Source organism: Canis lupus, chromosome 27 (assembly GCF_003254725.2).
Source record: "Canis lupus dingo isolate Sandy chromosome 27, ASM325472v2, whole genome shotgun sequence".
In the NCBI taxonomy this organism is placed as follows: Eukaryota; Metazoa; Chordata; class Mammalia; order Carnivora; family Canidae; genus Canis; species Canis lupus.
Genome location: NC_064269.1, coordinates 41,395,203 through 41,419,765, shown reverse-complemented (window position 1 = coordinate 41,419,765; position 24,563 = coordinate 41,395,203). Strand labels below are relative to the sequence as shown.

General features: G+C 45.9%; 1 protein-coding gene across 6 annotated transcripts in view; it reads right to left on the bottom strand.

Annotated features, from left to right (window-relative positions):
- CRACR2A (calcium release activated channel regulator 2A) overlaps positions 1-24,563 on the bottom strand; it is a 144,345-nt gene that overhangs the window by 42,998 nt on the left and 76,784 nt on the right. For all 6 annotated transcript variants that reach the window (XR_007406620.1, XM_049102983.1, XM_035707280.2 and 3 more), the window contains 5 exons: positions 20,150-20,240; positions 16,182-16,277; positions 13,453-13,640; positions 7,805-7,876; positions 4,310-4,355 (listed from right to left, as the gene is read on the bottom strand). Coding sequence is in view for 5 of the 6 variants with exons in the window: in XM_049102983.1 (XP_048958940.1) it covers positions 4,310-4,355; positions 7,805-7,876; positions 13,453-13,640; positions 16,182-16,277; positions 20,150-20,240 (493 nt within the window). In the remaining variant the exon portion in view is untranslated. The remainder of the gene's footprint in view (positions 1-4,309; positions 4,356-7,804; positions 7,877-13,452; positions 13,641-16,181; positions 16,278-20,149; positions 20,241-24,563) is intronic.

The following is a 24,563-nucleotide window of genomic DNA, read 5'->3' as shown; positions in this document are numbered from 1 at the left end:
TGAGGATCCCACAAAAGCAAAGTACAGCAAAAGCGAAGGCTTTCTTTCTCATTTTGAAAGCTGTTCATATAACCATATCTGGCATAAAGAAAAAAAATAGAACTTACAGCTCACACTGGGCCGTACAATCAGTAGAAAGGCCCCAGCATTGACCCCCTGGTCCTTCCCTGGCACATCTGAAAGCTAGCTCCTCCCGCGAGGCCCCCTATTGGCTTGAATCATTTGCCTGTTTGGTTTGCAGGGTCTCCTCTGCAGGGAGAGTTCTGGAAATTAGTAGCCCTCCCTCAACTGTACTTGGGGTTACATAATTAAAAAAAAAAATAGACATAGACAGCTATGATAATCAGTGCATGAGAGTATAAAATACTATTTTAAACAAGGAAAGTGTTAATATAAAATGCCAAATGATTAAAAAATAGAGACCTCTGTATAATTAATTATATTTTCCTTGCCTTGTCGATGTATTTGAAGTTTACTTAAGGTCAGGAAACTGATTCTTAAACAAGTTTTCTGGCCTTATTATTTGATTTATATCTTTTTTAATTTACTGACCAAAGTATATTTTAGCTTTCAGTGCAGTAGTCATGGGTGGTAACCGTGCAGTCAAGTATTGTTATCAGTACTATCATTGAGCTGTATTTAAAATTTTAGTACAATATATTAAATGGAACAGAGGTTAATATTCAGGTACTAATTACAACTAGTCTGGCCTTGCTGGCAGTTAAATCTTATTTTGAATTGCAAATTGGTTAAATTCTATGTGGAATTTGCTGAGAAGAGAATGCAGACTACTGAAATGCCATTTTAGTTGTTTTCTGACCATAACCACAATGTACTAATGAATCTGTGTTAAAAAGACTATTTTAGATGTATTTCCTGCTTTTGTAAGCGTTAAACATTTATAAGAAGATTATTCAAACTATTTTTTATAAAATGAAAGCTATGATTTTTAATTTAACTGTTCCCCTGCCCCCCTTTTTTGGAAGATACTCTGATTCCTTGTTAACTTTTACCCTAAAGCTTACATATGTTTTTTTCATATGTGCTTCATGACAGACAGGCAGCTCATGAAGGGATCTAATTTAATTTAGTGTTGTATGTACGTTCATGGCAAAGTTTCGAAAATAAAAAATGTTTTTCTTCAAAAAAAATTTTTTTTAAAGGCAAGCTCTATGCTAGAGGTGCTTGCACCTTCCGTAGAGTTTCTTTTTATTTCTTTTTTTTAATTTTTTTTTAAAGATTTTATTTTATTTATTCATGAGAGATGAGAGACAGAGACACAGGCAGAGGAGGAAGCAGGCTCCATGCATGGAGCCCGATGTGGGACTTGATCCCGGGACTCCAGCATCATGCCCGGGGCTGAAGGCAGGTGCTAAACCGCTGAGCCACCCAGGGATCCCCAACTCAGGTTTCTACCCAAGGTCTATACTGCAGGTCTCCCTCAGGAGCCTATAGCCTGTGACCCTACTAAGCAACTTGATTTTTGAAATGAATGTTCACTTAATATTACTGAAGTATGCCTAGTAGTCCCATTGATCTACTTCTTGCTTCCAACAGTGTTGGGATGGAACAGACCCAGGGACACCCTTATTTCCAGCCTCTGGCCACCCTCTAACCTCTTTTCTAGTTGCCATAAGAGCTATTTCTCAGCTATCCTCGGCCTCTGAAACCAGTTAAGTTTTTTGAGCTTTGCTCCTTATTACCAGTTAACCATGATTGTCAGAATTATTCCACCAAGGTGGAAGCAGCCATTAACTACCTGGTCAACCTGTACCTGTAGGCCCTCCTGCACCTCCTCTCTATGTATTTCTGTTCCAACCATGAAGACATGGCTCAAAGGGTGTGGGCCACTTTTCTCATGAGTTGGTCAAGGAGAAGTTGAAGGGTCCTGAGTATCTCTTGAAGATGCAAGAGCATTGTGGCCACACCCTTTTCCAGGACATTTTTTTTTTATAAATACAATCTCTTTACCTTTATCAAGAATAAGAAAATTTAATCATAATGTGATTTAGAAGTAACAAGTGAATTGGGGGATGTTAACAAGGGTTCATTGTGTGTTTCCAGATCTGTTTTGTGTGCATGCATTTCTATCTACAAGTATCACTGAGCTTTTAACACTAAGTTTATGTCACACAGTGTGGTAGATGTATCTTTGAGCTTAAGAAAACCCTTTTAACAGTATTTACCATATGTTTATATGAAGAAATGTAGAAAAATTATGGTACTGAATTTAAATGAACATCTACCTTATAAATAGGCTAGCTTGACTGGACGAAGTTTATTTGACTTCTTACATCCAAAGGATGTTGCCAAAGTAAAGGAGCAACTTTCTTCTGATATTTCACCAAGAGAGAAGCTGATCGATGCCAAAAGTAAGTGCTCATTTCAGCATGCCTGTTCTCTTGCCTCCTCCTGCTGTGAAAGCTGTTTTGCAAGTTCATGGTAACTTTCACAGTGGAAGGACTCACGTATATTCTGGCTCAAGGCGATCCTCTTTTTTTTGTCGGATGAAAAGTTGTAAAATCTCATTCTAGAGGCTAGGAAGTCCAAGATGGAGGTGCCAGCTGGTCTCCTTGTGAGCATTCTCTTACTTTTTCCCTTTGCTATGTCTTCTCCTCAGGATCCCTCCATCTCCCACCCAATAATCCAATGCAATGATTCAATACACAGTTTAGAGACTGGAGTCCACCCCGTTACCCTTCACAGGAGTACTGACGATTTGCAAGATGACAAGGAGAAGAGATTATGTGGAATGCATAGGGAAGTATTTATGGGCAGAAACAACTGTGCATCTTTAAAACACACTCCTTGGTTTGGCTCCAACTCCTCTCTATTTCCAAAGCCCCAGAGATGAGAAAGAGACCAGCTCAGGGGATCGATTAGGCCAGTGCCCTGCAGTGAGTGGGGGCTTGCAGCCCTGCTCACAATGTTCCCCAGCAGATGTCTTCCAGGACATGAGGGGGAGTTAGATCACAGGAAGAATCTTTCATTAACCAATCATCCCCCACAATTCCCAGTGATTCTTAATGAGAGAAGGAGGGGCTGCAGTGCTCCCAGGGCCCCTGAAGGTATGGCTATAATGATTCCAAATTAATCTTTAATTATTATCCAGCATGAACATGATTTTATCCCTCTTTCTTCTATTCCCCACTAGGCTTCTTAATTCCATTCCCTTTTCAAAGCAAAATGAGTTTGGCAGGTGAAAGGAAGTGAGGCCAAGGAATTAGGGTGACATTTGGTTTTAAGTTTTAAAATAAATTCAGTGTTACTTCTAAAACAATTATAACTATTATCATCATCAAACAAACGTGTAGGCTTAAGTGTTGCTCTGATAGTACATAGAGGTGGGCGGTAGAGAAGTTTGCTGCCAATCAGTGACAGGAAAGAAATAGGGGTATAACAAGGTTCCCCCCAGGGATTTGCAGTTGTAAACCAGGCCAGACCTAATTCATAGCAAACCACCCACCTTATGCTGACCACATTCAGGCCACTGTCCAGCTCAGAGCCCAGAGACCATGACCCTCCTCTTTCCAAGAGTTTTTCTCAAAAATCCCTATAATATGGAGAAAAGGATAGGAATTCCCTTTCCTCATGTGAGAGTTGGGATCATGGTTGGGGAAGCTAATGATTTTCCCAGGACATATGGGAAATTCACCATGTGCTAGATCCTGATGATTAGGAAGTTACATCAGTGAGTCCTGCCCTCCTTTTCCTTCCCTTCAGAGCATCCAGTGACTCCTACCTAAAGAGGAGGATGAGTAGGAGAGCATGGAATCTTGGATTTTGTTCAATGTGGCTCAAAGTGAAGACCTATTATAAATTGATATGGCACTCTGTGGTATTTGGGAGAGTATGTAAGTTCAGGTATAGAGGAGCAGGGGTCCCCATAGGGTAAAATATATGTATTTAAAATCAACTATGGTAATAGTGAAATATACATTTTTAATTCATTCTATGATGGTATAAGAATGCAAAATTTTCATCAAGAGATAAAAATTTTAATGAAGAAAAGAAAAACCTGTGAGCATTTTCATTAAAAGTGATCATGACATTTTAACTGTGCCATCTCCTGGCTTTCCATGTCCAGGAAATCTGTGATCCTCCCAAATATTTTAGTCTCTGTATGCCAAGAGGAAAGTGTGTTACTTCATAGAAAATTCACACACTGCTACTCAGTAGGCCACCCTGTGCATTTTTATTATTAAAAAAATGAGCCTGACGTCATGGACATTCTTGGGCCTGTCCCAGCATGGGCTCTGACTACCAGTGAACCCAAATGCTGTCGGGAAAAGGATCACAGAGCAATTACCTGAAAATGTATGTCCCGTTCATCCCGAAGGTGCTTGTTTCTTTCCCTGCAGATGGAAAAAGGGAATCTATTCAGACACGGCGTTTGCAGTGAATAAAGCCAATAGCAGCCAGTTTGCCAGTGAGAGAGGTGCAGAGAAAAGCTTGACGTGGAAGGCGCAGTGAGTGTAGAATGTCTTTCCTTAGGGATTATGACAGAGGTTAGTTTGTCAAGCTGTAAGTCAGTTGGAGGCAGGGAGTAAACAGAGTGGCCTTTCAGGATCCTGCACTTCAGGATCAGGGGGTGACCAGGAATTCCAGCTGCACCTGTGAACTTGTTATAGGGTGCTTGCACTCTCTCTGGACCATTTATTTCATGCATGCATGCATTCACTCAACAACTGTCTCCTGAGCACCCATTCCATGCTAAGCAGGGTTCTAGCTATCAAGGTTACAACCAACAAATAAAAGAAAAAGTTCCTGTCCTTGGGAAATTTTACTTTAATGCAGAGGTCACTGCTATTGAGAGAGATAAACCAGGGACTGGAAAAGAGTGTCTGAGGGTGCAGTGGTGTTTCAGCAGGGCATTCAGGTAGACAGCATCTGAAGCTTGAGGAGGAGAGGGGAGCGATGCAAGTATTTGAGCTTGGAAGAGCTTCACAGGCAGAGGAGACAGCAAGGGCAAAGCCTGGAGTCAGGCTTTCTTGGATGTGTGTGAGGAGCAGAAGGGAGGGCATAAGAGTGCTCAGAGGAGAGCCATTAGGATATGACATCAGAGAAAGGTGGAGGGACAAGTAGAGACCTGACCATTCGTGGTCTTGTGGGCCACTGTAGGAACTTGGGATTTTACTCCAAATGAGACATGAGGCCATGGGGGGGCAGTGGCAGCAGAGTGTCCTGATCTGACTCACGTTTTATACAGAGCCCTATATAGTACAGATGCTGGGCTAAGAATACACTACTGGACACAAGAGTGAGGCCCTGAGAACTGACCACTCTTTTAGGCAACATGGAGGTCACTGGTTTCACTTCCAGTGCAATCGAGGTAGAAGGAGCCTGACTAGTGCGTCAAGAGGGAGGAAAAGAATGGAGACAGAATGCAAACATAAGCAATTCTTTTGAAAGCCATTAAAAAGATGAGAAGTGGCTGGATGGGGAAGTGGTGACAGGAGATACCAGGTAAGAGATGTCAAAGGGACACAACTGACCATGGAGGAGAGAGAATGCATGCTGGAATAGTCCTCGACAAAGGTGAGATATTCCAGTGCACAGCTGGGAGCCAGCTGTAGGGGGCAATGGTCCACCACGCTGGAGAAGGCAAGAGGTGGATGCGGATGGGCATGGGAGATGTGCTCACGTGGCGGTTCTGCCTGTCTCCTTCCAGGGCACCCCTGTAAGGGGTAAGCAGGCTAGCAGCCTTGCACCTGGGTGAAGGCTCAAGGGCTCTGGGAAGCCCCGTCTCTATCAGGGAGTATGCTGTGCTGTCTCCTGCTTCGTGCAGCCATCTCCGTGCATATAGTCACTCATACACATCATCTGATTCTCAAAAGAAGCCTGGGAGGCAGGTATGAGAAAATTAACACTCCCAAGAAAATTGCCCAAGGTCGCAGAAGGTCATAAGAGGCAGTGCTAGGTTCCAAAGCACAAGTTCCTAAGTGTCCTGAAATTGTTTCCATTTGCCCCTTCCTCAGCCCGTCACATCCCAGCCACTGTCCTGATTCCACCTGCTTCCTCCCCTCAATCTCAACTCCACATTCATGCTAGCCCTTGCCCAGCATTTGCTCTCTCCTTGACTCAGTTTCCCCATGCTCTCTGTCACTACCCGGTGATTTCACTGTGGAGGAAAAATCTGCCACGGGGGCCTTCTCCGTTGTATCTGGGCTGCCACTGGCTGGAGACTCAAAGCTTGTAAGCGAGCAATAGCACAGAAAGGCTTCAGGCATGTGATTCTGCACAGATGCTAGTCTCTGTCAAAAAGATCCATATGCAGAAAGCTGCCTTGTCATTCTCTTCTGCTCATTCGCTTTCAATCTGTCCTTTTCTTCTAAGTACAATAGAAAAAAGGGGGGGGGAACCCTCCAAAACGTGTCCTTGTTCTCTTCCTTCCACCAAAGCCTTCCTAAGAATCAAGATTGGCTCTCAAATGGATTAGAACTTGGCTACATCCAAACCCCATTCCATCCCCCCAGCCTGGGCAGCCCCGTTTGAATCATGTATTGAGTGAAGTAAGTCTGAAATGCATTCAGCTGGGAGCACTTTTCAATTGGGTAGCATCACAGATGCCAGACACGGTAACCTCACCTTGCTTTCAAATAAAACAAAATAAGAACCGGGGCGCCTGGGTGGCTCAGTTGGTTAAGTATGTGACTCTGGAGTTCGGCTCAGATCATAATCTCAGGGTCCTGAGACTGAGCCCCACGTAGGCTCCGTGCTCAGTGCAGAGACTGCTTGAGGATTCTCTCTCTTCCTTTGCCCCTCCCCCACTCAACCTCTAAATAAATAAATGAACAAACAAATAAATACTAAAAACAAGTCAGAGTGTCCCTGATTTAAGTCCACTCACTGCACTTTAAAAATCAGAACCCAGGGTGCCTGGGTGGCTCAGCAGATTAAGCACTGGCCTTCGGCTCAGGTCATGATCGCAGGGTCCTGGGATAGAGCCCCGCTGAGCAGGGAGCCTGCTTCTCCCTCTCCCTCTGCCGCTCCCCCTGCTTGTGCTCTCTCTCTCTCTCTCTCTCTCTCTGCCAAATAAATAAATAAATCCTCAAAAAATAAATAAATGAAAAATAAAAATCAGAACCCAAAGTCCCCGTGCCTCATCACCATGCCCAACAGGTGTCTGGCAGACAGAACATATTGCAACCTGGAAACCTCACAGGCAAAAGTGAAAAATCTCATCTTTCCACATACCAGTTTGGTTTGGGGTTTGGGGTGAGCACATCCCAGACCAATGAACTTCGAATTTCCAGTGAGTTTTAGCAAGCTGAGGAGACTCTAAATTCCTTTGTTCTGTTTGTGCTCTATTCATGATTCATTTTCTCACTCAACAGACATTAAGAGAATATGGAAGAACCCAGAGAATCAGCCAGATATGGATCTCAATTCTGGCTCCCGCAGTGAGTAGCTGTGTCTCTTTTGGTAAATTGCTTCATTTCTCTGCTATCAATTTCCTCCTCTGTTAATTCCTCCATCAGCAACTGCCCTCCTCTCCTTAGTTTTGTTGAAGATGAAAGGGTGCTATATAAAATTCAGTTCCCTCCTATGGGAGCAAGTACCACAGAAGGTGCTGTGAGAGAGCCACCAAGAACAAGGCCGAGCTGCCTGCAGAGGCACAGACTGGAGAGGGATGTGAGTGTGTGTGAATGGACCACACACGATACGCTGGGGATCGGGCGAATGAGGGCACTCTGCCAGCGGCTACGACTGCCCAGAACGTAGGCAGGGAAGACTCTCAGATTGGCCCTTCCCACCCAAGGCACCTGGGATGTGATCTGGGAACACACCAGTGCTCACGCACCTCAGGAAATCCAGCTGCTTCAGGAGTCCCGACTTCTCACGCTGCAGGCTCTCTGTCACGCGGTACACTTCCCTGAGGAAGAGGCAAACACAGCATTGATGAGCTTGCATTCTAGGGGTGTAAGCTACCACGGTGTGGTGTGAGGGGTTGTGCTGAAGTTAGATGCCTTGGACCCTCACCCTGGAACCCTGCAGGCAGTACCCCACACTGGGGACAGGAGAGGGTTTAGAGGAATATGCCTCCTCTGGGGAGCACCTGCTATGTGCAGGTGCTTTCAGCCATGAACTCACTTAATCAGCACGCACTCCCTATTTGGAAGGTGAAATGACCCCTTCCAATGGGGATCCAAATGATCCCCTATCATTTCATAGACAGAGATAGTCAAAGAGTCAGTAACTTTCCCCGCGTCACACAGACAATCCATGACTGAGCCAGGGTTCTAATCTAAATTAGGACCTCCAACTCCCAAACTCATGAAAGGGCTCCATAATAACTGCACTGCCTGCCCGGGCTCTAGTTGGTCCCATCCTACCCAGAATTCAGAGAATTAGAACCAATATTCTTCTCCAGCCCAATCTTGAGGGTGAGAACAGAACTTGTATTTTTTTTTCCCCTGACGCTGATTTCATTTGTTTCCAGGAGCTCCAGAAGAATCCTTTCCCCTTCCCTATCTTCCTCTATAAGCCTCCAATCTGTTCCTAGATCTTTGGAGTTTCCACTGTTGGCCATTCATTTCTTTAACTTAGGATTTCTCATCTCTAGCTACAAAGCAGAGATTAAATGTATCAATTATAATCAGATGCTTATATCATAGCATGAGCATGTCAATCATATCAGGAGTTTTGAGGAAGGGGAGGGTGAAGCTCAGAGCTAGGTGGGGTGTCTGGAGAGTAACTTAGAGGGTGAGCAGAAGCTGCTCTGGTTTGGTCTGTTTTTTTTGTTTTGTTTTGTTTTGTTTTAAGATTTTATTTACTTATGGGGGTGGGGGCAGTGGGCAGAGGGAATAGCGGGCAGAGGCTCCCTGAAGAGCAGAAGCCCAATGCAGGACTTGATCCCAGGACTCCGGGATCATGACCTGAGCCAAAGGCAGCGGCTTAGCTGCTGAGCCACCAAGGTGCCCCTGTATGCTCTGGTTTGTTTGTATCTCTATAGGCTACCAAGGGCCCACCCAGCATAAAGACAGAGTCAATAAATACCAGTAAGAAACAAAAGGAGAGTGGGGGAGGAAAGAAGGAAGGTGGGGATGGAGGAAGGAAGAGAGGAAGGAAGGGGTGAGTGGAGGAGAAAAAAAGAAAAAAGGAAAGCAGAACTGGATGACATTGGAGGATAAGCCTCGTTGAACTTCACAACTTTGCCTTCCTCCTTCCCTCTGTGCTTTGCACCATGGTTTAGAAATGATTAAATCACCCCTAAGCTTACTGCAAAAGGCCTGAAGTTCCACATTTCCAAACCACAGCAGAGCTTCTAGTATAGGGAGCATCTTCCAGCCTCACAAACGTCCATTTCCCTAGGCTGTCCAGCTACCTGGATTGTGCACATACCCGGGCTGGGCAAGGACAGTCACCCCTCTGCCACTGCCCCCTCAATGCGATTTACTGAGCTGGCAAAAACAGCACCTGTTTGCTTAATCCATCCAGACTCGGGCCAAACCCACCATAATCAGATTCCTTAAAAGGTATCTGTGTGGTCTTTCCCCCTTTACAGAATAATTATAAAGTCAATCTACAACAATAACAGCCTGAATCAAATTCTAAGTTCACCTCAGACAATCCTAATTAAGCAACAAAAGTTCTCTAGCTCCTGCAGAGCTTCAAATTCCTAACATTTTATTACCAATTATATTTAATTTCAACTTGAGGGAAAACAATGTATTTTCCATTATCCAAACCGGGTCCCCAAATCCCTGTGTCGGATTCTGCTGTGATTAGCAGTACGTGAGCGCGGCTGCCTGTGCTGCCGCTGTGCCCGGGGAGCCAGATGGCTCTGTGGTTCCTCCGTCCCAGCCCTGCGTTCTGATCCTCAACCAGAGGCAGATGGATTTGCCCCTGCTGAGGAAAACCTCTCCTTGGAAATCTGAGGTCTGTGTTCTCGCAGAATGTTTGATTTACGAGCCAATTTCTAAGAAACGAAGCATTCCAGGTGTTTGTCCTGTGCACATAGCACCAGTTGGCCTTGGAAGCCACACACACACACACACACACACACACTCACTCACTCACTTACACATGTATGCTACATATCTATGGGAATGCATGTCTACCTATTTGTCTAAATACAAATACATACATCCGTTTAGATATACACACATATTCAGACTTTTCATGTGTTAACAAAAACAAAGACATTCCTGAAAAACAAAATGACACTTGGATATTTGACCAAATGACCTTCTAACTAGACATCATACAGGTTTATACCTGGTAATGTGTGGACCAAAAAGGGAAAGAACTTGGTATTTTTCATAGGAGTGACTGCTGAGAGGTTTATGGTTGTCTTTAAAGAAATGCTGTTGGCTTTGTCTTCTGGAGGGGGATGAGATAGGGAGCATCTCCAAAATATATTGTCAAGTGAAAGTGCAGGCTAATGCAGAACATCATGCTACCATTTTGTAAATGAAGGTTGTGTGTGTGTGTGTGTGTGTGTGTGTGTGCTTGTATTTGCATAGAACATTCTGGAAGGATCCACAAGAACCCAGGACTGATGACCTCTGCATGATAACAGGCCTGGAGTCATGGGAGGGGCAGGGGGCACGCAGGCCTCTTTTTGAGTGTACATCCCTTCATGCCTTGTCATAAACTACCTACCCCCACATAAAAATTCATTAACAAGATAAAAAGAGGTACGGTTTTTCAGCTGACCTTCATCTTTATATTATCTCTCCTGTCTGATTGTTCTCTCTTTATCTTATTTTAAAATCAAGTTCTCCTTTCTTGAGCATCTTCAGAGAAAAGAAAAATTAATTCTGCCCATTCAGAATTCTAGCTGATAAATGACTAAGTCTTTTTATCTCCCAATTGCATCCTCTCCCTTCCCAGCTGCTCCGGTGCAACATCAGGCAGCAAGATGTGGGAAGGAGCACATGCTATTGGGAGAACTAGGTTCTGTCCCTATTTTCTGACATTAACTAGCTGTGTGGCTTTGGGTCTGCTGCTGCAGCTCACCGAGCCTCAGTTTCCTAGTTTGTAAAAGGAAGGGGTGGATTAGGGCACTTGGGTTCTATCAGTATTGTTGGTCTGGGATTCGTTCTACAGAGAACAAGCTGAGGCTTTCACTGCCCTTGTCTCCTGACCTCCCTGGACAGGACACTCTCTCCTGGGCTCCAGGCACGCTTTCGGACTGCAGGAGACACTGCACGCCTTTTGAAAGCAGGTCGTGGAGGTTCTGAAATCATTTATCTCTCCCTCCCAATCCTCTTTTCCAATTCCCAGCCTCCAGAGATTGTGTCTTTGGCTCGGTTAATTAAGATAAGACTTCAGAAAGATTCTTATCCTCATGCTGTGATGTGATACCCCAGCACTGGGTGTTTATTTCCATTTGCTGTTCTAATGCTTGTGCCTTCAGATGTTTGTTGTTTTAGAACTTGATTGAATTTTAAGAGCCTGAATCCTTAATTCTGTTGGTAAAGTTAAATGCCTTTGCCTTGTTGGCCTGCTCTCAATGAGGCGAACCGATTTTGCTTGTTGACATGAAATACGCTGTCCTGCCACTGGTCATCCAAGAATTGGAGTGAAGGGATTTGTTTTGCTTTAAGTCAGCTACTAGGGAATACAAGGGTTTTGTTTTTTGTTTTTCTTAACTAGAGAAATCTTACTAGGGTAAAACTCCACATGCAAACACATTTCCTTCGTCCTCCTCTTGCCCCCGGCCAATCAGTCTCAAGCAGTACAGCACAGCACATACAGAACAGACAGCAGAACAATGATTTAAGCCGATGGACCCAAATATTGTCAGCAGTCAGACGGAGGGACGGCTTTCCCTTCTGAACAAGGGAAGAGTTAACGTATGTAAAACTCAAGCACTGCTATGTAGTGCTGCCCTCTGAAATCAGACTCTCTCTAATACCTGGCACAGGGCTAGGCACGCGTGACCTCCTGCAGCATGAATGAATGAGAGCATGAGCAAATAAGGAATGAACGATGGTTAGTCCTACTGTCTGAGCTGAGTAGTAGTAGCTGAGTAGTAATGAGCTGGCTCATTACTCACTGTGGAGAGTCAGCCGGATGTGTCTAGCACTGAGCATCATGTGACAGTTACTTAAAACCCCTGACCCTCAGCTTCCTCTTCCAGAGAGTGCATAATAATGGTACCTGCCCCATCAGGATGCTATCAAGTTCGTAGGGAATAATGTCAAATTATGGACATAGGGGTGATACACTGAATGCATAACATAGTAATCAGTGCAGAGCAGTGTTCAATGTATGTCTGACAAGTGACTAAGTAAACGAATATCCAGGTAAATGTGTGAACAAATAAACAAGTGAGGTCCTTGTCCTGGGCCTGCCAGGGAGTGCATTTGCTCTCAGAACCTGATGCTCCCAAGATGAGATGAATGTCTGGTCCCCAGGAATTCCTCAGGCTCAGCACACTGACCTAGCCCTTGATCCTGCCTCACACGTGCCTCTGCCTAGCAGGCCAAAAGCAGCTCACGGACAAATTGGGCCCTGAGAGATGCGGGCTTCCCTGCACTGGGCCCACCCAAAGGAGAAAGTGGGCAGACTGGAGTGAAGATTCCAGGGCACTGTCACATGCTCCATCAGATTCTTTTTTTTCCTTTTTTAAAAATATTTTATGTTTATTTACTCATGAGAGACACAGAGAGGCAGAGGCAGAGACACAGGCAGAGGGAGAGGCAGGCTCCATGCGGGCAGCCCGATGCAGGACTCGATCCCAGACCCCGAGATCATGCCCTGAGCCGAAGGCAAATGCTCAACCACTGAGCCACCCGGGCGTCCCAACACTCCATCAGACTCTATGCTGACCCTCAGGAGCCTACCTGCTTCACTCTTATCCTGAGTCTCCCTGGTCTCTCAAACAGGACAGTTACCTCTCTCTCTCTCTCAAATACTTTTTTTTAAGTTTTTTAAAAATAAAATAAAAAGGGGTGCCTGGGTGGCTCAGTCAGTTGACTGACTGACTCTTGGTTTCAGCTCAGGCTGTGATCTCGGGTTCCTGGGATCAAGCCCCGCAATGGGCTCTGTGCTCAGTGGGGAGCCTGCTTCTCCCTCTCCCTATGCTCCTCCCCCTGCTCCCCCTGCTCATGTGTACATGCTTTCTCTGTCTCTCACATAAATAAATAAATCTTAAAAAAAAAAAAAAAAACTCTGATAGTCACTTATGGTCCATCTGCTCACTCAGTCTTTTCTCAATTACTGCCTTATATTTGTTGGTTGAATAATGCGTCCTTCTAATTACATAATACATTTTCCAAGAATAGGGTTCTAGATTTCCTATGAATCCTAGATTATGCTTGCCACAGTACTGGTCTGCCTAATGGCCTCAGGATCCCAGAAGAGGTTTTCAGGGAGCAAGGAGCCCGCAAGCCCCACATGATAAGCAAGGCAACAGGGTCTCCAAGAGAGGAGACAGCTCACTCACAGGAAGGGGTGGGGCTGGCCAGCAGTGACAGGAGCTCTTGAAGGCTTACTCACATCTCCTTCTCCTGGTGGAGTTGGCAGGCCTCTTGTTGGAGGCTTTCCAGCTGCTGCTGGGCATCCTGTAGCTCCCGGGAGGTCCGCTCCAGCTCCAGAGCCAGCTCCTGGTTTGTGACTTTCAGCTTGGTATTCTCAGCCTTGGTTTCATGCTCATCATTTTGCAGCATGGTGCACTGGCCTTCCAGCTGGAAAGGAGAGTGGGGGAGCAGAAAGGAATGATAAACAACCATCATCTAGTCTGGCCTGTGCCCCGCAACTTCCCCTCACTTTCTCCACTTGGTGGGTGGGAGGCCCTTGCTGCCAGCCCTCGCTGTCCCTGAGCCTCAATAGGCTTTGTCCTGCTCCTTAATTCACAGGGATGCCCTTTTGGAGGCAGAGAGGAACTTTCAGAGCATATCTCATCTCTCCCCTGTCTCCACAGGGCTCCTGAACAGTCTGGAGGGAGCAGCACCATTCAAAGACAGCTAGGGAAGGAAGGTGAACGAGCCATCTGTGTCCCCCATCCCAGGGATGATCATGCTGATCATTATCATCTCATCCATGGTCTCAAAAGCTACAACTCAGCAATTGCACTACTGGGTATTTACCCCAAAGGTGCAGATGTAGTGAAATGCTGGGACACCTGCACCGCAATGTTCATATCAGCAATGTCCACAATAGTCTAACCGTGGAAGGAGCCTCAGTGTCCATCGACAGATGAATGGATAAAGAAGATGTGGTTTATGTATACAATGGAATATTACTCAGCCATTAGAAAGGACAAATACCCACCATTTGCTTCAACATGGATAGAACTGGAGGAGGGTATTATGCTGAGTGAAATAAGTCAATCAGAGAAGGACAATCACCATATGGTTTCATTCATAGGGGTAATATAAGAAATAGTGAAAGGGATTATAGGGGAAAGAAGGGAAACTGAACAGGGAAAATTTAGAGAGGGAGACAAACCATGAGAGACTCCTAACTCTGGGAAACAAGCAAAGGGTTGCAGAAGGGGAGATGGGCAGGGGGTTGCGGTAACTGGGTAACAGGCACTAAGGAGGGCACTTGACAGGATGAGCACTGGGTGTTATACTATATGTTGGCAAATAGAACTTAAATAAAAACAAATGAAAAAAATTAAAAATTAAAAATAAAAGAGACACCCTAAATCCCTCTTGTCTTTTCAGCCAATTGTCTCCCTCAGCCCTAATGGACACAGAAAGCAGCTAAGTGGCATTCTTCATAGAACCATCCTTCTCAGTTTTAAATGCTGACAGTTAATCTATTTATTCCCTTTTTTCTTCACTCAGCTAAATAAGTCCACTTCCTTTAAGCTAGAGAAACTTTGTATGGTGTCCAGAAACCCTGGAAATTCTTAAGAAATAGCTAAAACAGGTCAAACCAAACATATACCTTTTTTCATATCCCTAAAGCAACTAAAAAACCTGCATTTGCATAAGTGCAGCTTTTCTTGGCTGGTGGTTTGGTTCTGCTTTGCAGAGCTTCCAACCCTCTCACCAGAGGAGGACTCAAACCAAAGCAAATATATCATAATAAATTTAGTTTAATGAATGTGGCCAGTAAGAGGCGGAGGAAGCAGCAACAAGGAATTTTGTGTGATTCTCAAGAGGCTCCTGTGTAATCAGGCAAGCATGTAGTAATTAAATCGAGTGGCAATCATTCATTTGAGGGATAAGTCTAATTGGTAAGAATTTAATGCATAATAGTGATGAGAAGAAAGAGTAGGAGAAGGTATGGCTGTGGAAGGGGAATGGCAAGGCAGCTGGCAGTTTCTGGAGTTGAAATCATCTTGCTCGCAGAAGGAAGAAGTCAAAATCCATAAGTCGGGTAGCAGCCGAGGGGACAGTCTCTAGCTTCAGCATGGGGCAGCTTTGAACATATTTTAATGTGTTGTTAAAAATAGCCTCTCTATTCAAATGGAAGCAACGTGTCTGGGTCTATTCAGGTCTAGATTCCTTCCAGCGCCAGACAAAACAAAACGAGAGGCCAAGTGGCACCCGGGCCTCTGTCCCCGACAGGCCCTTGCTTTAGTGAGGAAGCTGTGAGTGTCAAGTTTGCCTAAGTGATCAGTCTTCCTGGGTTCATTGACCAGCCATGGTGGATGGACACTGCCCTATATGATGCACCACCCAGACTGACTCCCAGGGGCTCAGGTCCATCAGAGGAATATCTGGTGTCTGCATCCATCCTGTGGGCTGATGGGAACAGCCACAAAAAAAGGATGCAAACCTTTCCCGGGCACATAGGAAGACAAGGGATGGACAAATTGATCTTTGAAGAGCCTCTTCCAATTGGAGATACCCATGGCTATCCAGGCAGGAAGACATCACCATTTGCAGCCTCCCCTACACCATCAGTGACTATGTCCCTTGTACCTCAGCATCCCTCTCTTCTCTTACACAGAATGTAGGAAATAAATGAACATTTTGGCATTCTGGTGGCTCTTGAACATAATTATGTGATGACATCTTCAGATGCCTCAAGGGAGAATTCTTGGCAACTTTCCTAAATGAAACACCTGGCACTGGAGAGGTAATGGCTTTATCCTGGGATCACCTGTGATTTCAAATGCTATCTTTTGTACAGCTGAATGGCTCTTCTTGGATTAAAAACAGACAAACAAACAAACCCAAATCCTTAAGTGAATAGCAGGGAAAGTGGGCAAGAGCCAGGAGAGGATGGAGTGAAGAGCCAGGTGCTTTAAGGTCACAATGAAAGCATACCCTCTTCTGCTTCTGGATAAGTTGCTCCAGCTCCTGCTCCTTCGACAATAATTTCTTCTCCAGCTCCTGACTGTGGGCCTGAAATCTCTCTGTGTCCTGCCAGGCCGGAAAGAAGGACATGTGAGGCCCAATATGCACCTGGGATGTAGATATTTTCCCCACCTTGGACCTGCTCGACAAACAGAGCCCACCCATCCTTTGGGACTTAGAAGCCCTTCCCACACCATTTCCAGGCTTTGGTATCCTGCCTGGCTGGCCAGCGAGGCCCAGTGAGACAGAGAGAGGGTGAGCCCTCAGTAAGGCATGACACTAACTCCCACCAAGTGTGACCATGACTAATGCTTGATGCCTGTGCGCCGCCCCCCAGAAAGAAGGCAGCATCAGTTGGTGGTGGAGTCCTGAACACAGAGAATGGACAGGAGCCTAAGTTTGAATCCTAGGCCCCAATCTTCCCATCTGTAAACGGCGGCGGGGCGGGGGGGGGGGCATGTAGAATGACCTTTTAATGTGGATTCTCTGTTCCATGGTGGGCACTAGCACTCGAACTTAAACTGCCCTTGCTCAGGAAACACAGGCCACGGCAGGCATCTTCCTCTCTAGCTCTCTAGGGTGTGGTTCCTTGCTCTTCCCCACCTTGACTGAGCTGGCCCAGCCCTGCTCTTTGTGAAATCTCTGCTCCTGTGCTCAACAACAGCTTTCCTTCTGCTCTGAGCAGAGAACTCCGGTGAGGAGCTCAGCATGGGGTAAAGAGAAAACTATGTGGATTGTCCGGTCATCTGTCACTCCCACGGAGCCGGAGCCGGGTCCCTCGGCTGGGCGTCAGGAGACTGGGGTTCCAGCCGTGGCCTTACCCAGTTGACTTACTTCACTCATCTATCATTATTTCTTTGTTCACAGGATAAAAACAAAAATATGCAGGCCACCTGCAGCTCGCCACTCTCCTGAAGGCAGAGAGGAGGTGCAAAACATACAGGAAGAGGAGAAACCATTACAGTGTCCATATAGCTCACTGCAGGAGCCCCGGGGTTCCGCCTGCTCAGGAGGAATGCCCAGCTGTGGGATGCCGCATGCTACAGGGGCTACGGGGATGGGCATGACAGCGCCCCGGGGGGCGGGAGGGCACGCAACCACTCCCAGGGTACAGGCCTTTGGCTCAGGATTAGTTCCCGGGCTCATCACCTGTAGACACTACCTGGTTCCTCAGCCCGTTCTCTGGTAGGTAAATAGAGCTCAGGCAAAGCCTGTGATTGTCCTCATGTCAACCACATGCAGTGGACAGAGGCAGGACTTGACCAGGCAGCTCCTGCTCTCCACACTTTGACCAGGGGCCGAGCTTCACTCAGCTTGGTCATCGCACACAGAGTAGGTGTCCCATGCATGGTGCTGGGGACGGGGAGCTCCAGAATTCCAGTGCCATGCTGCCATCCCCACAATGGGCCTGCAGAGTGTCTTATTTCCCTTGGTGGCACAGACTGTCCAGGGCATCTATTATCTTGGAGCTGGAGCATGCAAGTGATAGGTATTTCCCTCATGGTCAAACTGCTACTTGTAGCACCGGGATCCAAGCACTGGCCAGAAGGGCCAGCCCCTCCCATGTTGCCATAAACTGTAACACCAGGACCCGTGGGTGGCTCAGCAGTTGAGTGTCTGCCTTTGACTCAGGTTATGATCCTGCAGTCCTGGGATCTAGTCCCGCATCAGGTTCACTGTGGGGAGCCTCCTTCTCCTTCTGCCTATGTCTCTCTCGTGAATAAATAAAAATCTTAAAAAAAAAAAAAAAAAAGAAAAAATAAACTGTAATACTACTGTCCTCACGCTGTGGTCAAGCAAAAGCCGGTGTTTGCAAAGCCAAACACATCTTAATGGTTTCCATGTTTATGCAAAAAGTGTAAATCTAGGCACCAGGCCTGAAAGGCATGGGGTACTAAGAAGGGGAAGGAGGGAGCAGAGATTGGGTGCAGGGATACAGAAGCATGGTTCTATCACCTGGCATGATCCTAATGTGTCTCTGAAGGTTTTCCTCTGACCTCATCCCATTCCCAGTTCCCAGGCCTTGGCCCACCTTTCACTTCTGGTAGCATGCTTCTTTCTTTAGCAGGACTTTGACCTGTAGTCATGGCCCAGCAGTAGATCATTTGGGATAAAGGGAGGGGCTCCCCTACTGCAGGGAGGAAAAAGTCTGCTGTTCTCAGAAAACTATTTTAGGGTCCACTAGGTGACAAGTGTTTGAGTTCTGTCTGCCTGATACTCATCCAACTACGCCAAAGGTCCGGGACAGGCTGAATGTTCTAAAGCTCCAAAAAAGAATAAGTGGTGGGGGGTGAGGTCTGGAAATACTGACAAGCCTTCAGAGGGGTCTCATTGGAGAATATGACTGGCTTTTTCTGGAAAGCATTCTGACTCCACTTCAGTTTTATTTTTTTTTTTTAAGATTTTATTTATTTATTCATGAGAGACACACAGAGAGAGAGAGGCAGAGACACAGGCAGAGGGAGAAGCAGGCTCCATGCAGGGAGCCCCATGTGGGACTTGATCCCAGGTCTCCAGGGTCATACCCTGGGCTGAGGGTGGCGCTAAAGTGCTGAGCCACCTGGGCTGCCCTCCACTTCAGTTTGAATGACATTTGTGATAGATAATAAATAGAGCCTTGGTGTGGGTAATCCAGCCAGCATAAAATTAAAAATCAGTTCAAACCAACCTGCATTAAGGAGGAGGGATGGGGTTGTGACCATAGCTCAGGTATGGTTCTGAGAGGCAGGGGACGACGTGGTCTCTATGTTGTATCCTCATAAGTCATATGTTAGAACTTATCCCCTAGGTGGTGCTCCCAGGAGGTGGGGCTTTTGGGAGGTGAGTAGGTCATGAAGGCAGAGCCTGCATGAGTGGGATTGGTGCCCTTATGAAAGAGACCCCCAGGCACCTGCCTGCCCCCTCTGCCACATGAGGACACAGGGAGAAGGCCACAGCCAAAACCAGAAAGTGGGCTCTCACCAGAACCTGACCACCATGGGGGCCCCGGTTTTGGGCTTCTGGCCTCCAGAACTGTGAGAAATAAATATTCGTTGTTCATAAAACTCCATTTTATGGCACTGTTTTAACAGCAGCCTGAACTAAGGGAGGAGGCTACCATTTAAGATCAAAGACTTTTCTGTTGAGACCCCACCAGGGGGATAATCCAAAAATGGATAAGAGAGTTTCCTGTAGCTTTGTTTCATAAATATGTTCCCAAGAGGACCCTGCTTAGCTTGAAAAAAAAGAGAGAATTTTGCCAATCTTGACCTCTCAACACAAATAGCAGGCTTAATAGGAGGCTCAGACTAGGACAAGGGGATGTAAATTTTAAATGTTCTCTCACAGTATCTGAGAAGGGGGGAATTTGACCTGTCTTGGGCATTACATTTTCTAGGTGTCTAAGGGAAAGGACCGGAAGCATAGGCTCTAATGATGGTGTCCTGAGGGGAGTTGCTGGGAGTTGCTCTGGGAGATGGTGCCCAGCGGAATGAACTGCATTCAGGCGGGCCTGCCATCTAGGTGTGGGGATCAGCCAATGTAACCCAGGCTAGAAGCTGCTGTACGGGGCAATGCATGGACCCTCATCCTTTCATTTATTTATTAGCTCGTTCTTTTGTCCCTTGTTCGTTCATTCAGTGATTCAACATGTGTTTGTTGAGTGCCTACTATTCAAGTATGGCTGAGGTGCTGTGGACACATGAGCAAGTGAAGATCCCTGCTCTTGCAGAGCTTTCCTGTTAGGAGGAGACAGATCCCAACCAACAAAAATAAGCAAGGAAATTAACTGCCACATTTGAAGGTGACAGATGCCGTGAAAAATCTAAATAAAGCAAAGAAACAGGGAACCCACAGTGCAATGGGTAGGGGTGCTGCGATCTTAAACTGGGGAGGGGGTCAGAGCAGGTGATCATTCCGCTGGGCCCCCGGGGCCAAGCCCTAGTGTGGATGACTCTTACTTTCAGGAGAAACTGTTCCTTCTCATGTTTTATCTGCTGTTCCATTTCCTCGTAGAGATGCTGGATTTCTTCATCATAAGCAGCAATTTTCCTGCAAAAGTGGCAGAAGGAGAGTCTGATGAGGTCGACATAGATGTGCTTTATCCCAGAGCACAAGTCCTGGAGCCTGGGCACCAGAACTCAGTCAGGAGCTTGGGATGGTGGGGGTGACTGTGTAGGTCAGGTCAGCCAAAGCTGCGGGATCAGTTCCTTAGGGTTAGCTGACCACACAGACCTAGCAGCACCTTCTCCTCCTCCTAGATGAGGAGGCCGTCATTTCTAGCTGACCCACACACTTCTCTGTGAGGCTTCCCTGGCTCCATCTTCCTTAGCCCTGCTTTATGTCAACAGCAAGCCCCCTGGCATCTGCTAGACGGACCTCCCTATTGGCCGCTGCTCCCTACACCTGAGTCAGCATAAAGTTGTGTTGTGCAGGCTTATTTTTGGGTTCTTGGTTTGGGTTCTTGTTTGGTCCCCTTCCAATTTCGGATGCCTGGCTACCTCAGCACTCCCTGAACTACACTGTAGAGGGCTTGTGCCACAATTGTATGCTTAAGTTTATGTGATCCACATTTCTCGGAAGATCTCAAGATTCCATGACAATGACAACCACTGCCACCATGCCCCCTACAAAGGAAGGAGGGGCCACATCTGTCCAGTGCTCATGCCATCTCAGGCCCAGGGCCCCAGGCAGATGGCATGAGAAGGGGCAGGCTGGTTAAAGGTGGGTAGTGATAATGAGACGTCCTCATCCACCCTTCCAGCATCTTCTCCCTACCCTGAAGAGACCCACAGGACAAGAAGTAAATACCTGGGTACTCTGCTCCTATATAGAGACCAAGACAAATATGGCTATGGGAACAAGGTTTATAGGTCCTCTCTGGCATTGTTCCTCTTTCTCTCCCAAGATAGATCCACCTTTGAATGCCTCCCCCCACCCCTCATCACCTCCAGTTTCAAACCTGAAGGCTGAGCATTTGAACTGAAATGGAGGTTATCCAGCCAAAGCATTCCCATTCCCTGGACACTGCACTGTTACACCTCTTCTCCAACCTGCAGTTAGGTTCTCTCTGGCTCAGTCCCTCCCGGTTTTCTTTCTCACCTGCTAAGTGGAATCTCGGCTCAGGAGCAGGCTGATGTCTTGGCTCTCAAGGTCTGTTTTGAACACATGCATACTGTAAAATTTGGCACTTACCATTCTAAACTCAAATGGTAGCAAGCCCTCTCTGCCCTTTATTCAAGTAAGGAGAGTTTAATAATTAAGGAAATGGCTCTGATTTTCAGTTCTAAGAGGTACTGGGGAGATTTCTGAACAAAACCTTAGGATAGCAATGTGTTTATTCCTCTGAGCCCTTCATTGTTTTAACCACCACCTCCCTAATGTCCACTCAGAACTCCAATCCAGTGCCAGGCCTTCCCTGCTGCCTGAGGATGTCCCTTCCTCACTTGTTAATACCGGCACACATGCAGACTGAGCATGACTAAGGAGCCTTTTTTGTTTGGCATTCGGCCTGTTCTGTAGAAACCACAAAACTGACCGAGACAAGGAACTGGTGTGAGATTTCATGGCCAAGGTCATTCATATCAGAGCAGAAGCCTCTAGGTTCCCTCTCTTGGCTATACCCTCAAAGCCAGAAACCCTTTGAGTTAGTATGGCAATGGCCTCAGGATGCACTCAGCAAAAGGTAACTTTTTTTTTTTCCAGAAATTGGTGTTTTTTTTTATAATAAATTTATTTTTTATTGGTGTTCAATTTACCAACATAGAGAATAACACCCAGTGCTCATCCCGTCAAGTGCCCCCCTCAGTGCCCGTCACCCATTCACCCCCACCCCCCCCCTCCTCCCCTTCCACCACCCCTAGTTCGTTTCCCAGAGTTAGGAGTCTTTATGTTCTGTCTCCCTCCCTGATATTTCCCACACATTTCTTCTCCCTTCCCTTGTATTACCTTTCACTATTATTTATATTCCCCAATGAATGAGAATATACACTGTTTGTCCTTCTCCGATTGACTTACTCAGCATAATACCCTCCAGTTCCATCCACATCGAAGCAAATGGTGGGTATTTGTCGTTTCTAATGGCTGAGTAATAGAAAAGGTAACTTCTGTGAGCTGGAGCCCTGTGTTTACTACCATCCTGGGTGTAGGAACTGTCTTGTTGGCTAAGAGTAAGAAATTTCTTCTTGCTCAATGAGAAATGTTTTAGATTGTTACTTTTGTCTTTAGCTTACCCATAACAAGTATAAGAAAATCTTGGAGAGGAGTGCCTAGGTGGCTCAGTCAGTTAAGTGTCTGCTTTCAGATCTCAGGGTCCTGGGATCAAGCCCTGAATCTCATCAGGCTCTCTGTGCAGAGAGTCTGCTTCTCCCTCTCCCTCTGCTGTTCCCTCTGCTTGTGCTCTCTGGCTCTCTCTCTCTGTTAAATAAATAAATTAAAAAGAAAGAAAGAAAGAAAATCTTGGAGGAAAATAAGGATCAGAGGTACCTGTTATTGAATAGGAACACCTCAAGGACAGAAATCATGCTTTTTGAAGGGACTTTCAGAAAGAAAGTCTTCTCTTGGTCCCTGGAATTATCTCTCTATGTTCAAAGAAATTCAGGTGCTAGATGGCAAATGGTATCAAGGACAACTTTAGATAGTGATTCCAACTACATAAATACTGAAGAACTAATAAAGTGAGATGAGAGAAACTTAAAAATTGATTTGCTCTGATAAAGCAATACTAATTACAGTCATCCATATAAACTGTTTACCACTTGTGCTTAATAACCATACTGGGCATCAATTCTATACCATCATTAAATGCATTATATTAACTTTACTCTAAGTTTTATTGGATTAAATTAATAAACTTTGGTTTTTATGCTCACATGTCAGTTTGCTTGTCATAAAGTAAGTAATTTTCAGAATGCTACAAAAACAAATAGGGGGAAGGCCAAAGGAGCCTCTGAATGGTGCCTACTTCTAGCCCTCATTAACAAAGGCTGAGTCCATTGCAAAGAAAGCCTGGGGTTCCAGGTAGGCATCAATGAGCCTGGGTCCAATCTAACCAGACCCATCTATGGAACCAAACCTCTGGAAATTCTTTTGAATAAAGCTGGCATCCTAGGGGGTTGGCCAGGCCTGAAGGTCTTCTGAGGATGAATCCTATAGGACTGAATGACTCATAACCAGCCTTAGTCAGACACATGAGCCCCAGGAATGGGGAGCATCTTGGTGCTGTTCACATCATTCACACCACTAAACCAGCTCAGGGCTCTTAATATCTAGTTCTGAACCCGAAATCAGTTCATATCCTCAGTGTGACCTTGAGCACTCTGACCTCCTTACATCCCAGAGTAGCATCTGCCCCGATTGTCCTCCCTTGCCCCAGCACTGGCATGACAAACAAGAGAGAGGGCATGAAAAGCATTTGGAACTGCAAAGCCCTAAATAAATGTAGGGGATTATTTATTTATTATTGTAATTATTGTCATGGGCTGTGGAGGGCCAGAGCCTTTGTTCCCAAAGGGGAGGAAGGTCTAAGTTTCAAGGATAAGTGTTGCTGGGTTTGGCATAGGTAAGAGGCAATCAGGAAGATGCAGAACAGAAAGCTTTACCAATAAAGTTCCTGTCGTATCAATCTGTTAGACACGCAGGCTGTGTGTAAGCTGGAGCTGCAGAGCCAGAAGCCTGTGCCTGTGGGGAGCTCTGCAGCGGTGGTGAGGACGGTAATGGTGAGAGACACTCTGAAAACGTCTGCACATGTGGCGTGCTGTGTCAGCAGGCACACCATATTCCTCCACCAAAGGAAAGAAGCCACCGATGATGTTTGCTTAGCATATATACCGGTGTTACCACAATTTCTAAAACCACTCATATCGCCTGATGCACACATATACTTTTTCATCTTCTCTGTGTGGATTTTGCCACCTATCGGATTCCTCACTGACCCTTTCTCTGAACTCTTTTAACATCAAATGTCTTTAACTGAACATTTACTTTCAAAATCCTGAAAAATTGGGACACCTGGGTGGCTCAGTAGTTGAGAGTCTGCCTTCAGCTCAGGGTGTGATCCTGGGGTCCCAGGATCGAATCCCACATCGGGCTTCCTGTGGGGAGCCTGCTTCTCCTCTGCCTATGTCTCTGCCTCTCTCTTTCTGTGTTTCTCATGAATAAATAAAATCTCAAAAAAAAAAAATCCTGAAAAACTGTCTCATCTGGGCTTATGCTGTCTCAACTAGGTTAGGACACCCAGACATTTTTGTCATCCACAGGGTCAATGCCCAAAATGTGAATGCTGAAAATCTGTACAAAAGCAATGTAAGTCTTTGGATACCTAACTCAATAGCCCATGGAAGGAACATACTGGGGGAATACCAGATTATAGAGGAA